The 17,527-nt window shown below is 35.6% G+C and overlaps 1 protein-coding gene across 4 annotated transcripts in view; it reads right to left on the bottom strand.

The window, feature by feature from the left end:
* Positions 1-6,266: 6,266 nt before the first annotated feature.
* SYT14 (synaptotagmin 14) overlaps positions 6,267-17,527 on the bottom strand; it is a 233,572-nt gene continuing 222,311 nt past the window's right edge. For all 4 annotated transcript variants that reach the window (XM_034946017.4, XM_034946008.4, XM_055108555.2 and 1 more), the window contains one exon: positions 6,267-16,698. In XM_034946017.4, coding sequence (XP_034801908.3) covers positions 16,385-16,698 — 314 coding nt within the window. In that variant the 3' untranslated portion in view covers positions 6,267-16,384. The remainder of the gene's footprint in view (positions 16,699-17,527) is intronic.

A 17,527-nucleotide genomic window follows, 5' to 3' on the forward strand; every position in this document is an offset into this window, starting at 1 on the left:
AATAATGCCCCCCCCCAGCATATGAAGTGACTGTTTATGACAAAGATAATGAGTGTCCTTTCATTAATCATGAAAAGATGAAAATAAAATTACATGAACACTTATTAAGTGTTGGATAACTTGCCTCGGTCAACCCATTTAAAACTCATAACTCCATGCTGAGCAGAGTAATATTTCCAGATGGGAAAATAGGTTTGTAAACCAAAAACATCAGAGAAATCCCAGTTAAGGGAGAGTCTACAAAATACCTGTCCAGTCCTCCTCAAAACTGTCAAGGTCGTCAAAAACAAGGAGTGTTTGAGAAATTGTCATAGTCATGAGAAGCCTAAGGAGACATATAAATAAACGCAGTGTGAGATCCTAAACAGGATCCTGGAACAGCAATAGGGCATTAGATAAGCAAGGAGAGAGGACTAAGAAAATCTGATTAAACCAGGGATTTCATTTAATTATAATGAAGCAAATTGGATATTAGTTGTAAAAAATGTACCAGTGTAAGATGTTATTAATAGGGGGATCTGGGTGCATGGTGTATGGGAACTCTCTGTAGTATCATCTGAATTTTTCTGTAAATCTACAACTGTTCTAAAATGCAGTTTATTGAAAAAAAAAAAAGCTTGGTGTCAGCTTAGTATTGTTTCCCTATTAACAGTTATAGCAATGTCAGAAATAGAGGTTTTTTAAAAAATCAATTAATGAGCCAGAAATCACAGAGGAAACGGGGTTTCATAAATCAACTTCTTTTTGTTGAACAAGTATTCTTTTCATTTCAGGTATTATTGAATATATTTCTCAAGTGTATTTGTATATTTTTATTGCTTTGGCAAATAATGCACATTAAATATAATCTAACTATTCTTGGCTGATTCTATTCAATTAAAACAAATAGCTGCCTAAAAAGACACCCCCCCAAAAAAAACTCTCAAGCCCCCTCAAACTTCCCAATGTCCCAAACTCCATCAGAAATAAAGATTCATTAATACTCATTCATTTTATGCCCTAGATACTGTTCAGGCACGGGGCACACAGTTGTGAAAAGTTTCTGCCATTGGGGAACGTATATTCTAATGAGAGGATGTCAGCTCTTGATTCCTGTGACTTGGTCATTCCAGTGCTTTGCATGACTCCTCACTGAATTGGTCATCAATTCTCAGAACGCTTCCTTTTCAATGTCTCTCTCACTCATCTCATTAAAGAAAAAAAAATTCTCTATTCACATGATCTAGGTTACTAGTATTACCTTATATCTAATCACTTATGATTTTAAACATCTGGTTTTAAAAAAATAGCTTCCGGCCAGGCGCGGTGGCTCACACCCATAATCTTAGCACTTTGGGAAGCCAAGGCAGGTGGATCACCTGAGGTCAGGAGTTTGAGACCAGCCTGGCCAACGTGCTGAAACCCTGTCTCTACTAAAAATACAAAAATTAGCCAGGCGTGGTGGCAGGCACCTGTCATCCCAGCTACTTGGGAGGCTGAGGCAGGAGAATCACTTGAACCCACGAGGCAGAGGTTGCACTGAGCTGAGATTGCGCCACTGCACTCCAGCCTGGCGACAGAGTGAGACCCCATCTTAAAAAAAAAAAAAAAAAAAAAAGCTTCCAATGGATCTCTTTCTGATTCTTACCCCTATTAAACTGGCCTTCTTAAAATTACTCTACTACTCTAAACCTTATGGGGTTAACTATTCAAGTCTCTAGTCTGGATTCAAGGGATTTGACAATCTGGTTTTCATTTGCCCCTCATGACATTTCTGGTGTCCTTGCCTTAACTCTGGTCACTGCTTGGGTTCTTTCTCTCTTCACCCTACAAATGTGTTCCTCCAACATTCTTATTGCTTCAGTTATGTCTGTAGGTTTGATGCTCAGGTTTTAGTTATTCCTCTGGCTTTCTACCTATCACTTCATTTCATCCCTTGGGTCACGGTTAAACTCATTTCTTGTAGTTTGATGAAGTTGGAGAGTTAGGCATTTTGAATCTCTCCAAAAGCCTTACAATCCATTCCTAAAATAACTCCTTCCAGTACTGCTGGCAGGCAGTGTTCTGGAGACTTATCTTACTCTTTGATTTTTGCCCCCAACAATTAGGTGTTAGACCTTGCCTTTCCAAATATTGTTTGGAACTTCTGTTTTTTTGCTACAGTGCTACCTAGCATTTTCCTCAGTTACTGTGAGTTTACTTATCAGTGTATGCTAGTGCTGCAGGGATAAAATAGACCCCAAATGAATAACAGCTCAAATACACAGTGGAAGTTTTTCTTTCTCATGTAACACTCTGAAGATATTACTGGTTGATGGGTGATGACCTCCAAGCAGTGAATCAAGGACCCAGGCTCCTTTCATCTGTGGCTTCACCATCCCTTAGTATATTAGCCATCTTCTGTAACCAGCTAATGCATGGGGAGAGAGACCATGGAGGCACTGGGCCTAGAAATGGTACATACCACTTCCACTCACATTCCAGTTGGCTAGGACTCAGTCCCACAACCACAGATACTTGCAAGAGAGGCTGGGAAATGTACTCTAGCATGTGTCCAGGAAGAGAACAAAGGTTTAGTTAAATAGCTTACTTTCTCCCTAAAGAAGACCACCTAAAGTCCCATCCAGTTATTGCAGTCTTCTCCAAGTCCTCTATCTCTGGTGATACACTCTCCTTTCCATCAAGTCCAATGACCTGGGAATTTAAAGATATCTGCCCCTCCAACTTCCACTAAATACATAATGCAGAGCAGGAAGAAGATAACTGCCATTAAAAATTCCCATTTGAAAAAGGGAAGAATGAGAAACATAGCAGTCATTGATTCACAGCAGTGAAACCCCGGCCCCCAATTCTCTCAGCAGAGGCAGTTTTTAAATGTTTATTTTTGTTTCCTGTTTTTTTTAGAGACAGGGTCTTGCTCTGTCAACCACGCCGGAGCACAAGAGTGCAGTGATATGAGCATAGCTCACTGCAGCTTCGAACTCCTGGGTTCAAATGATCCTCCCACCTCAACCTCCTGAGTAGCTGGGACTATAGGCGTGTGCCACCACGCCCGACTTATTTATTTATTTATTTATTGGTAGAGATCGGGTCTCCCTTTGTTGGCCAGGTCAGTCTCTAACTCCTGGCATCCCTCTGCCCCACCCTCCCAAAGTGTTGGGATTATAGGCGTGAGCTGCCACGCCTGGCCTAGGGGCAGTTTTTTGTTTGGCTCCATCTATTTTCTAAGAGGAACTCTGTTATTCATTATTCTCAGTGATCCCCTGCTCTAACTTCTGAGGAGTCCGAAGACTGTTACATGCTATGGTTTCATTTGAAGCAGATATTGAGAACTGTTTCCTTCTTGGAGGCCACACAACTTTCATAGCTTGCTTCATGAGGATGAAAGTTGGCCTGGAGTTCCTCTGAAACAGGAGGGAACACTAAAACAATTCTGATATTTGCCATGAGGTTGAGTCCCTGTGTTTGATTGAGCAGTCTCAATGGGCTTTTCTTATTCAACATTTTTTTCAATTTTCTATCTTAATACTTGGGAATCCAGAAGCAGCAGACTTTTCCAACCCCAAAGCAGTTAATCTCAGGGCTCTTTTCCATTCCCTTCAATCTCTCCGTGAGAGCCACAGAACTCCTGCCTGAGTTTACTGCTTTCTCATAATACATTTTAGCAAGGAAAATCTCAAACGCACCGCTACTCTGGCTCTTTCCATCCATTTCCCCTGAACTACACTTTCAGTAGTTGCACTGACCACCTTCATTATACAGGCAACTGGTTTATCCGTGCTTTGCCACTGCAAAATACGGCTACAGGTTTCCAGGCTGCTATATCTATTTCCTCACCACTGGCTGCCTGCCTGCTAAGTTAATGTAAAATATTTCAGGTTTTCATTCTCACAGAACTCCACTGGAAGGTATCAATAGTTTTTTAGTTTCGGTTGTTTATAGTAACAAATGTACTCCAAAATAAGTAATGGCTCAAAAATAATAGAAGTTTGGTTTTTTTTCCTTATTTATGCTGTCATTCCAAGGTATACATACCTGGTTGTCTGTTTTCTGTGAGGTGACTCAGTGACCCAGAATCTCTCCAACTTGGGGCTTTGCCATTCCTGAAAGCTTTCAGTTTTCTCTGTGTCCAGCCAGTGGAAAGTGAAAGAATGCACGGAAAAGGCATATTTGATTCCTTTTTTTTTTTTTTTTTTTTTTTTTGAGACAGGAACACCCTTTGTTGCCTAGGCTGGAGTGCAATGGCACAATCTCAGCTCATTGCAACCTCCACATCCTGGGTTCAAATGATCCTCCTGCCTCAGCCTCCCACGTAACTGGGGCTACAGGTATATGCCACCATGCCTGGCCATATTTGATTCTTAAAAAGCCTCCTGGGCTGGGCGTGGTGGCTCACACCTGTAATCCCAACACTTTGGAAGGCCAACGCAGGTGGATAGTTTGAGCCCCTGAGGTCAGGACCAGCCTGGGCACCATAGTGAGACCCTGTCTTTACAAAAAATAAAAATATTAGCTGAGTGTGGTAGCATGCACCTGTAGTCCCAGCTACTGGGGAGGTTGAGGTGGGACGATTGCTTGAGTTTGGGACATCAAAGCTGTAGTGAGCTGTGATTGTGCCACTGCACCCCAGCCTGGGCAAAAGAGCAAGACTCTGTCTCAAAAAAAAAAAAAAAAAACCTCCTAGAAATTGGTACACATCATCTCTGGTTGTATTCAGTTGGCTAGAACTCAGTCACATGGCCATGCCTAATCTCAAGGGAAGGCATTAGAAATAGTAAGCTAGCCATATGAACGAGAAAGAGAAATACATGGGTTCTGGTGAAGAATTGGCAGTTGCTACCACATATTAAAAGTATTCTTTGGAAGGTTTTCCTTTAGATATATTTTCTTTATGCTGAGTAGATGTTTTCATTTTTTCTCTTACTAATCAATATAAGTTTATGAGATCCTCACATAATTTGCCCCATTTATTTGGCACTTAATTTCATAAAAATATGTAGTGTATTTTTATAATTCATTGCAAATTACTAATAAAATATCCCATATATACCTTTACTGAGACCATTTATTTTAAAATTGGGAATGACTTTATTTTCAAATGGGAAATATCATGAAATATTTTGATAATCTATGGAAAGAAAAAGTTGGCTTAAATATTATTTTGCATATTGGAGATCAAAGGAGTTACAATCAATTTGCAATTAAAATATAATGGTTGGTGAGGTTTTGGTTTAAAAAAGAGAAAAACAAACGAAAACATACCTTAAATATAGTAACCTGTTATAATGAATAACTACTAAATCCATTTATAACAATAGAAAATGATAATTTCATGATTTATTAGCAAGAATGCAGATGTGCCAATTTTTTGCTGGAATTTCACTTTATATTAACTGTAATTCTCTGAAAGACCCAAATGAAAATAAAGTTTTTCAAAGTATTAAATAATAAATTGTCCCTAAGTAAGACATTGCTTACAATTCAGAAAAAAATTTTTGTCAACACTCAAGCAAATCTGTTACTTTTGGCTTTTTTAACCTTAAATGTCTTTTTTTTTTTTTGAGACAGAGTCTTGCTTTGTCACCCAGGCTGCAGTGCAGTGGCGCGATCTCGGCTCACTGCAACCTCCGCCTGCCAGGTTCAAGCGATTCTCCTGCCTCAGCCTCCAGAGTAGCTGGGACTACAAGCATGCACCACCATGCCCGATGAATTGTTTGTGTTTACTTAGTAGAGATGGGGCTTCACCATGTTGGCCAGGCTGATCTTGAACTCCTGACCTTGTGATCTGCCCGTCTCAGCCTCCCAAAGTGCTGGGATTACAGGCATGAGCCACTGTGCCCAGCCTAAATGTCTTAATAATAGAAGCTCAAAATGTTTGAGAGCGGGGGAAGAATTCAGCAGTGAGTACTGGGAAAGGATACAAATTCCTTAAATTGTAGATTGGAGATTACATTATGAACCCATTTATTCTGAGCAGAATAAGTGTTTCATGTTTTCATTATATTTCAGTAGAGACAACTTTACAAAAAGGAAAAAAAAAAAAACTCAACTAGACCAATTGGGCACTGGCATTCCCCTCTTTAAAAATGTTAACTAAAAAAGGCTCTGGATAATTTATGGAACTAAGGATTCAAAGACAATCAGAGATTAGATGATGCAGCAACTTTAATTTCTTTCAGTTTTAGAGCACCAAACGTTTAAATTCTTTTTCATATGCAAAATAGTACTTGTTAAGTCTGTTGTTATAAATCTTTGTTGCTGGAAGTAAAATGGACAAGGTAATGAAACATGAAAAATATCTAAACTCCAGGTCTTAGGGAAACAATACAACTATCTAATGAAAAAGAATTAAAAATCAACAAACTACTATTGGCAAAGAGAAAATTATTTTGTTAAACAGGATAGCAATACTGATATGAATGACAACAAATTCACATTAAGTGAAAGAACAAACTAGGTAACAGTTCATATTCCAGCTGAAGATACTGAGATCATTTTAAAGCTATTTAGTTTAATTTGTGATTTATATGAACTTTAAAGGAGAATATTTTTAAATGTTTGCATTTGTAAGTCTATTTTCTTTGGAAGCCAGATTTGACTTACAATTAAAGAAAATAATATGACCCAAACCTTTTGAGAGTAATATTTTATAGCACATTTAGATGAGATTCTTTTCAAACCCAAGATCTAAATAACATGTACATATATCCATTTGATATTTCCTTATGTAATTGACATTATTTTATTTTGTGTAGCAGTCATATTAACATTTATTTGTCAATGACAAGAATTAGGACTGACGTTTATGTATCATTATCAATGAAGTCAGATGTTTACCCATTCCATGTGAGTACTAAAATGTAAACAGATTTTTTACATAAAGGTGAAGAAAAATAACTTTTAACCCACACAAAATTTATTCTCTGGAAAATTAAACTGCCATTAAAATCTCATTGGAATAATAATTTTAACTTTTTTTACACTGTTTTCACAGAGGTCAGCAATTTCTGTATGTAATACAATTATACAAAAGGAAAAAGGCACCGAGACAATCGGTGTATACACAGTAGAAAAGTCGACATGAGAATAAAATGCAACACACAGCACATTTTCAATTACATGAAAATGATTACATATATGCTCACTCTATAAAACAGACTGCTTCACACACGCACGTTTATATTTTTGACCAAAAATGTAAATAAATGTGACAATAATACAACACTGTTGATAACCACACAGACATGTGTTTATACTAATAAGATCCATTAATGGTTTAGAGTCACTAGCAAATATGCTGGAGACAATTCAAGATCAAGGAAAAGGTTAATCAGCAGTGTATTTCTTCAGTTGTTTGATAAGAGTTTTGCTCACGGAGCATTTAAACTTTATCACACTGTTATATCCATTATTAGAAAAATAAGTAAGAAAGCTCTGTAGAAACTATATTATTAAGGAAGCTTCTTGCCTCAAAAAATGAAAGAACTAGGAAGGAAGGAGGGAGGGAAGGAAGAAAGGAAAGAAGGAAGGAAGAAAGAAGAGTAAGGGAATATTGAATAAACGATTCCACTAATTGAGCTTTTCCATAAAAATTTCATTATTTTGAGAAATAAAATACAGTGCAAGAGTATTGATCAGCGAGGAACCTCATGAGTTTCAGAGTAGATCCCAACATTTATCAAGACCCTCAAAACTCATATAATAACTATTCTTCCTCAAGGCTAATTTAACTGAAAACATATTTATACACTTTCTTATTTCAAAATTCTAGTAAAAATCTAGCCAAAGGTTGGCCATCTCTTCCAAACAGCTTTAAAGATTCCTCAAAATTGTTGCCACTATATTATCTTCACCACAAAACAAAAGCAATTTCAATAAAATTATACAGAAACGTAATATATCAATTAATTTTATAACGCAAGCTACTACTGGAATTTTTCTCTTGATAAACTTAAAGTAATATTTGTAACATCAAAATGCTGTTAGAAGTATCACCATTAATTTCTAGCTCTGCTTCAAACAACTGTTTAAATATGCTTCAATATTAAGAGAGTCGATTTATGTGCAACAGCTACTCTGGTCTCCCCTCACACAACAAATGTCACATAATTACAGAATACTATAAATATTCTCAATATTTATCCAAAAAGACTTCCCAAAACCAAAACAAGCACGATTTCTCCCTTTTCCTCCTCCCCACTCCCCACACTACAAAAAACAAAAAAAACAAAAAAAACCCACCAAAAACATAAAAACCAAAAAAGCCCCCAAACTTCTTATGACTATATGGTATGTACTTCACTTTTCTGGGTTTTGAAATCACCTGGTTACAGCAACATGTGAAATTTTAAAAACCAGGTTTTTAAAAGAAGGCTTCCTGTAAAATTTAAAATAAAAAGAATGTGCAAGCTAGAGGGAGAAGGGAGGAGACCAAAAGGAGAGAATATGACATAATGATCTCAAATCTTCACTTCCAAGAAGCTGGCTTCTACTCCATTAGAATTGCAATGACATTTGGGTACTGAAGCGGCCGTCCTATTTCAGGGTTCTGGGATACTGATGCTTTATGGGCCTTTTCTCCTATTGGTGCTTATGGATTACTTCCATCAACACTAATGGGGATTAAGGACAGGAATCACTACGAGGACCAACCCCTGAGGAATAAATGGTTTGATTGTTACTGAAAATTAAACCGTCAGAAGGAGGTTGGCACACTCAGAAACTGACGAGTGAAGTGATGTTACGAGGTTCAAAACCATCCACCTTCAACCAGATGTGAATGGCAAAGAGAAGCAGTAAGTCTCAGAGATAAGGAAAAATTCCTATTTTCTCATTAAACAAAATAGTCATATTTAATATGAACTGCTAGCAATATCTGAATATATAAACAAAGTTTGAAAATTTTTTTCAGTATATAACGGAGTATTATATTTTATCTATTAATTCATTTTAAACACATCGTCAGGTGAGAGATCACATGTTAATGTAATAAACAGAAAGATGTTATGGTTTTTCTTTTTAAAATAGTCTTCAATATTTAAAAGACAAACTCAAATGTCTAACAGTACAAACTGGATTTACTGATAATCAGAATAATAAAGAAGAGGGTGAAGAAGGGTCCTAATAAGACAATTTATAACACAGACTATCAAACTGACATAGAAATAATGTCAAACATCTTGTACAACTATTGCCACCACAGTGACTTTGTTCTTATAATTAGAAATTTTCATGTCATAAACAGTTGAAATTTTACAATAAAATTATGCCAAACCTTTGTTAGACGAATAATCAGTTTCCTTCCTGCTCCCAGCCCACACAACATAATTTTAGGATACTTCACACTATTCAAGGTAAGTACACAACCACCACCACCACCACCACTGAAACAGCAACAACAAACATGCTATGATTAAAGAGTATTACGCTTTGCTCTTTCTGTAGTCCCCAAGAAAGCCTATTTGGTCCTCCCTATGGTCCAGTACAGGTGATTAAGAGAAAAAAGTCAGGGTATCACTTTTTGATAGGTATTATTCAGCTTTGATGAACTAACTCTGGTATCTAGTTTGACTGTATATGAATAAGAGTGGGGAAAAAAGGCAGGGAAGAAGAAAGGGAGTATTTTTAAAAAGGCACATACTAGTCTAAACAGGGAGAGAAAAGAGCAATATTTTTACATTCATTTTTTGATAATAAACTAGTAATTCCAGTCTATCAAGCTGATTACCTTAAGATTATATTAACCAGACCTCAAGCTGTCACCAAATCAAACTCAGTGATACATCAGCAGTCACAAAACAGCTTAATTCAATGACAACATTATTTCACATATTCAAATAAGCTCATTTTTAAGTGGGATAACCACATACCTTTGTGGGGGAAAAGAAAACTTCAAAATGTAAAATGTGTTAATACAAAATATTACATCAGAGAAGAAAATATGGCTATATGTGAAATGAGGGGAAATGGAAACTCAGATGTACCTTATCCACAGCATTTATTCTGAGAGAAAGAGAAGGTCCTGAGGCTGCTGTATTAACTTGCTATTTGAAACAAAGGATCCTAAGAACAAAACAATCAAGGAACTAGAGTTTAGAGCAGCAGTCACAGAATCACTGCTTTTAGAGAAGAATCCAGTACTGCATTTCATCTGATGAGTGTGATGACAATGAAGCCATTTAGATGATGATAAAGGGAAGCAAGAAATCTTAGTGTATGCAAGAATGCAAACATGCCAGCACCTATGGCTGCTACTACACATTTGCTCAAAGGTCAGTCTTATTTCATTTAGGATACTGATAAAGAAATTACTTGATAAATACCTCCCCATTCTTCACTTTATATCCATCATTGTAAAGATAACTTAGAAGGAAATATTTGAACAGTAATAGAAAGGAATTTTTGGAAGCCATAAAATCAACATATTTATTATACCAAGAAACACTTTGAAAAATGTATGTTGAATGTGAATGTACAGAAACTCATTATTAAATATTAATTTTTTTCATTAAATATCTTCCTTTTTAAGGAAGCACAAGAAAAAGATGAATAACATTAATCCTAGTCTTAATCTCTCTATTACTATCACTATCACACTTAAAGGTCTGATCTACAGGCACTGAAACATTTCATGAATAATACTATGTAATACACTTAATATACTACATCAATAGATCTCAGACAGAATTTCCTGGAGAGCTTAATAAAATGTAGATTATTGGGCTCCCTTGCAGGCCAAATGAAGTAGAATCTCTGGAGGTGTTTTGGAATACAAGTTAAATTTCCCTCCCTTCTTTCCCTTCTCCTTCATTCTTTCCCGTCTCCTCCTTCCTTCCCTTCTCCTCCTCCCTTCCTCTCTCTCTCCCTCCTTTCTTCCTTCCTTTCTACAAGGTCTTGCTGTGTCACCCAGGCTGAAGTGCAGTGGCGCTATCTTGGCTCACTGCAGCCTTGACTTGCCAGGCTCCAGCGATTCTCCCACCTAAGCCTCCTGAGTAGCTGGGACCACAGGCATGCACCACCGCGCTCAGCTAATTTTTAAATTTTTGGTAGAGATGGGGTTTTGCTATGTTGCCCAGGCTGGTCTTAAACTCCTGAGCTCAAGTAATCTGCCTACCTCAGCCTCCCAAAGTGTTGGGATTACAGGTGTAAGCCACCACGCCTGGCCCAAGTTAAATTTTCAAAATAATTCTTAAGGATACTACAGTTTAGAAACCATTATTTTACATTTTGTTCTTGGAAAGAACGTGTGTCCTCAAGTTTGATGGGAGTCTAACATGTATTTGTTCTTTAAGACCCAACTCAGGGATTATCTTTTCCAGGAAGATTTTTTTGAATTCCATGTTGCACTCTTCTACTAAATCCCACGGTACTCTATGCATGCCCCTATCTTAATGCTTCATTATACTAGACTGAAATTATCCCATTCTGTGGCCATCTTCCTACCTTAGAATGTAGGCCCCATGAGGGCAAAGACTTCGACCAATTTATTATCTCTGCATCTGTAGCACTTGGAACAACAACACATGGCACATATCTAGTACTCTTAAATATACATTAACTGAAGGAATAAATAAATCCATACATAACACAAGATTCATAAAAACTAAGACTCATGTAATAGTGTGACTGGCTTCTTCCACAGGGAATTTAGTTCAATTCAATATTTACTGTCTGCCTACTATAAGCAAAGGGGTACAGAAAGATACTAACAAGGCATTGACTACTTACCTAGGGGGAAGAGAGACATATGTAATAAACTAGCTGTAATTCCTGACAAATCTTAATAAAATTGAGAATAAAACATAAATAAATTGCAATGAGAGGACAGAGGAAGACAAATCTTTTGTCTCACCACTGATATGAGTGAGATATGGGCTAGACACAGGTTATGCCCTTCATAGAGTAGTAAGGGGGTCAAGTAACAATTAAAACACCTTGGATTCCTAAAAGTGGTCAAGGAGCAGAACTGATTAATATGCTTTTGGAATATAAGTATAGGCTAAACTGGTAGAATAAATCAATTCCAAATCTTTGCAAATCAAAGTCATCTACAAAATGACACAAAAGTACCACCATTTGTGTCCTGAGAAGAAAAAAAATTTCTGATCTTCTTTTCTAGTCTTTTCTCTTTCCCCAGCTGTTTTTTCCCCCTTAGTTCTGCCATTCAATCAAGGTGAGTGGGATTATTGATAAATATAATGTCCTAAGTAGTTTTTTTTTTTTCAAACAGGGAGGCAAATGCAACATGCATAGCATGGGTTTTAGAGTAATTTACACCTGGGTTCCAATCCCAGTTCTACTACTTACTTACTGAATGACCTTGGGAAAGTCTGCTTAACCTCTTCATGCTGCAGTTTCTTTATCAATAAAATGTTGATAACGTTACTTACCTCGCAGTATTGTTTTGAGAATCAAGCAAGTAATAAATTATTGTGCTAGATCTTAGTAAATTATAGCTGTTAACCATCACTTTGGAGGGCAGAGACAATGTTTTAAAATTAACGTTAGAAAATGCTTTGCAGCATGCTTAAACTTGTATTCAATATTAAATATGGTTGGCAATAATAATACTGACAGCTACCTTCAATGTAGGCCACAGATGAACTGAGGACAGTGAATGGAAACAAAATTAGAAATAAAAACTATCAATGTGAAATAATATAGTGATAACTCAAATAACTATATATATAATAACTGTGTGAAAAATCTGTGAATTGTCTAGTCTATGTAGGCAAATGGCAATTTTACGCAAATGAATTTGTGTCCTTTCTATTCATAGCTGGAGAGGGATGTTGAAAAATACTTGGTGGTGACCACTGTTCTTACTCCATCAAAAATTTACATCTTCCCATAGCCTATTTTTTCTTTCACTGGAAAGACTATGATATCATTCAGTATCCCCACACATCTTCATATTGACAAACACTCTCAATTCTTTTACCTCTTTCTCCTATTGGTACTATCTTACTTTGCAGTTATTGATTATGCTTCTGATTCACTTGATAAGTGAAATGAAAATGATGATGGTATCAAGCAAATGATTTAACAAACAGCCCTGGGCATTTTCGCTAGGTTGGATGAAACTGCTTTACCAGGCCCTACATTTAAACATGTGTATATTAATCAGGTAGTTATTTTCTCATTGGGTTTTCTTTTTTTTTAATTGTGGTCCAATTTATTATTCTTGTCAGCAAATACAACATTATTGAGAATTCACTAAATGCACAGTAAGATAATATGCAAATGGATTTCAAACAAAAGTGGATTGTACTGAAGACACAAGAATATAGAAGAAAGCTTCTGAAAGATAAGGCAATATTATGCTAAACAAATTCTTTACTGATTTGACATACATTTTGTTTACTGGGCAGCAATAATTATCTTTTGCAGCTCATTTGGGAGAAAAATAAACCCCATAATTCCAGGTTTAGAGGCTCCCATAAATGCCAGTCGATTGCCATATTTGGACTATATCATTTTATTAGAAAACTTAGGGGATTTTAATAGAACTATATGAAAGTGGGTTGTCTTTTTCAGGTTTCTGAGCCAACACCTGCTCCCTACCAGTGGGTCCCTATTTGCTATAATTACTGAGATAGAAGATTTTGCTATTAAGCTTTCATGCAAATTCAAGCACACAAAAAAGCAGTAGTACTGTCTCGTACATTAGATTCAGTAGAGTGAAGTGGGTCCCCTGAGCCTTATTTAATCCTTTTCTAAAAGAACAGACAACTTTTTGGGAGTAATTACTATAAGTTGTGTCAATCTACAGAAACAAATGTATATTTTGCTGTGTGTGAAGGAGAACAACAGCAGAAAGCAACCCAAACCAAATATAATATCTAGTAAATACATAGAGGAGAAAAATAATCCTAAATGTATGAAATGTTTTTCTATTCAGTTATCTGAAAAAGCCAGGGCACCTTTGCCTTTACAAATGAATATACATATACATATTTATGTTGTATGTGTAATGGTGCATGTGTGTATACAGATACATACACTCATATAGATAATTTATAATCTTTGAGGACTTGGCAGCTGGGGTGGAGGTAGGGTCTTTCCAGAAATATTAAAAAACTGTTTATTAATTTTTAAGCCATGAAGGATTTGATACTTATGCCAGATAAATCCCTAGGGATGTATCAAATCACACACACAATTCTGGGAATAGTCTGAAAAAAGGTAGATTTAACAAATAACAATTAGTTAGGTCTTTTTCTCACTAAGAGTGAAAGCACCAAGCTGGTCTTACTAATGTGTTTCACTAAGCTCTGTTACAGTTACAGATAAGACTGATAACTCTTTTTATTAGGAAGATAACAGTTGTTAGCAATGCAGTCAGTTGTTTCAAAGTCTAATAAGATCATTATAGCTTCAAATGCCTAAGTCCAATTTCTCAGTAAAATCTACATCCCCTCTTCAAGTCTTTTTTCATACTGTTGCTGAAAACACTTAAATGAGATATTTTGCCATTTGATTCAGGTTCTAACTCTTACTTGTTTATTTGAAAAATCCTGGAAAAAGCTCATTGATGTAACAATAAAAGATGGATTTTTCCCTTTAATGCAGCCCTGTAACACACATTCTCAAACCTCATGTCATCCAATATAGCATTTGTATTTTTTCTTATAATTCATGCGTATGAATGCATAGAGCTGCCATTTTTTAAACTAAAAAAATACAGAAGTTCACGGTCTTTTTGGGTTTCTTTTAAGGCCTTTCAGTACAGCCAAGCTGAAGTAATATCTATGCATTGTTTTGTTATTATGGTAATAACAAGTTCTAGTTTACAATAATATATAGTACTTAGTTGGGACTAGAAGCAATGATATACTGCTTTTTAGTAACTGGTAAATAGTATGTTTTTGTCTATTTTAACTAGAAATGAGAAGGAGAAAAAAGAAACTATTTTTAATATATATAAAACATACTCTGATAAAGTATATGCATAAAATGACATATTAGGTAAGAAGCAAAATTAAAAATAAAACAGCTTATAATATTCCTGATTAGAGTTCCTAAATATAAAAACAAATGAAAGTGCCTTGCCATTAAAAAGTTAGCACATTATACAACTTTTACATACTTCAGAGGAAATAAAGATCTTGCAACACTGTTCTGAGGAATCTTTACATTTATAAAAATCGAAGGCTTAATTTTGCAAATACAACGTTCAAGCTGTATGAGCAAATTTAACTTACATGAAAGGCACAAGATGACATCACGTTGAAGAACTTTATCTGTTAATTTCATAAAGTCTAGTTACAAGTTACTAGAAACTTCATAAGGAATCTCATAACTGTTTTTAACATGATGTTCCAATTCAAACTGAGAACTGGATAGTCTTCATATCACAAATATAAATTGAAGTAAGAGTGAAGATTTAGAGAGAGAACAGTTTCTTATTTTGAATGCTACCTGCTTTACACAGTGTTGGTTACTAAATACTCAGAGCAGAAAATTAAAATTGAATTGTTTTCCATTTTCGACAGCTTATCTACTGTATTTTCAGTTTGTAAAAAATGTATTTTCACACTACTGCAATTTTGAAGAGTCAATCACTGAAAGAAATTTGAAAGTAAAGTCCTGCTCTATTAGCTTCCTACATTGGAATACAAGAATACAGGAAGTGCTTTCAACAGAAAGTTACGTAGTTCTACAGTACAACCTGTCTAGAAGACTTGCAAGGGACCAGTACAGTGACTTGGTCTCTTTGGATCAGGCAAAAGCGGAGGCAAATGAAAAATGAACTTTTAAAAAAATAACATATTAAAAAAATTCCTGTATGAAAATGAATACTTGTTTGCACTTAGATTTAGTGCTTTTGAGAGGAACTGAGGCACAATGAAACTAAGTGCACAAAGGGAACATGCCTGAAATAAAACAATTTTCAATGTGACTGAAACCCTTCACCATTAGATATGACTTATGATAGAGTTGGAGAACTACTTTTTCATATTAAAGAACATTACAAACACCAGGGACTGGCCATTCAAACTATGTTTTATAAATAATATGTAGGGTGATATTAAAATTGTATTGCAACTAAAATTCTGGTTTTTAAAATCACTTATAATTTTGATTTTTCATAAAATGACTGGCTCTTTTGCTAAATTAAAATTAACTTCAAATCAAAAACATCTTATTAAATTTCTGGAGGACTGTTAGTTTAGCAATGATAATGTACGTTTCTCAGTTTCCTAAACAAGCTCTACTAGATACACATATTTTCTTCATTTATGTCAGTATGAGATGTTCTTTCCATAGAACTTAAAGCATTTTGGTAGAAGGTTGAATATGATTCTTCAAAGAACAGCTCTTCTAATGGTGACTTGGTAGAAATAGTAATGTTGGAATTGGAAATATGCTGCCTTTGATGGTAACTGCTTGCTTATTCTATTCATCATGACTCTAGCAACGCATGCCATCTACATACTTGCTGTCCTTTTGACTCTTTCATTTCAGTCCAGTGATTGAGTTCTTCTTCTCCAGAGCTGTTGAGACCTAAAGAAATCCAGCCTATCATCTCTTTTCTTTTCATGCTGCGTTTGTTATACACAGACAGTATGAGTGTCACATCAGAAAGCTGAAATAGGGCCACTTGAAAAACAAAAGTTTCCTTATATACTGGATTTGGCTGCCCTCTGCGGATGGATGTCTTGCATTTGGACATCTCTTGACCCATGGAATTCAGCAGAGTTAACTTAACATATGTATCTAAAGAAGAAAAAGACAACATATCACAAATATCATTTGAAACAAACTCAAAACAATTTTCTTATAGGCTAAGAAAATTAAGTATTTATACTTTATAAGGATATGGTGTATACCATGTTTAATGGACATTTGACCAATTCCATTTTGATGTAGATGCTTATAATATGTAACAAATACAGAGAATGCTAAATAGGCCAAAAATATTTTGGTAGTAATAATATCTTAACCTTACTATTTCTATGTAATAGTTAGAATTTAAAGGTATACCTCATAATCCTTCCTCCACCCTCCCACCCCATCCTTGACCTCCCACTACCCTCCCCTGCCCATTCCCATTCCCATTTAGCTTCACTAAGCAGGACATCATAGCATTAATAAACACTTAGCAAGCTCAATTAGCCACAACACTGTAAAGCATTCCACTGTTTTCAGAGAATAAGAATAAACAAACAAATAGAAATGAAGGCAAATGGTGAAGAGAAAAGAGGAAGACAAGAATGCAAAGATGACATCAAAACAGCTTAGGATGAAATGTCAAAAAAAATCTCTGCATGGATGTGGTTTTTAAATATACTTTAAAAACATTTAAGGGCAAAAATGAAGCCAAATGCATTAAAGGTTCAAAGTTTAGCAAACCAAGTAAAACTTTCTCCTGGTTTCATGCAAGAGTACATTTAATGTGCTTTCAGGATAGTTAAAATACTATAGGATTGTTTTTTGGCACAAATTTAATGTAAAATTTTAAGAATGATATCTGAACTATTTTTATGAATTACAAAAAAAATTGATGTGATGTTTAGTGTACGAAGTGAAACATAACAGTTCATTG

This window comes from Pan paniscus, chromosome 1 (assembly GCF_029289425.2).
Source record: "Pan paniscus chromosome 1, NHGRI_mPanPan1-v2.0_pri, whole genome shotgun sequence".
NCBI classification, from domain to species: domain Eukaryota; kingdom Metazoa; phylum Chordata; class Mammalia; order Primates; family Hominidae; genus Pan; species Pan paniscus.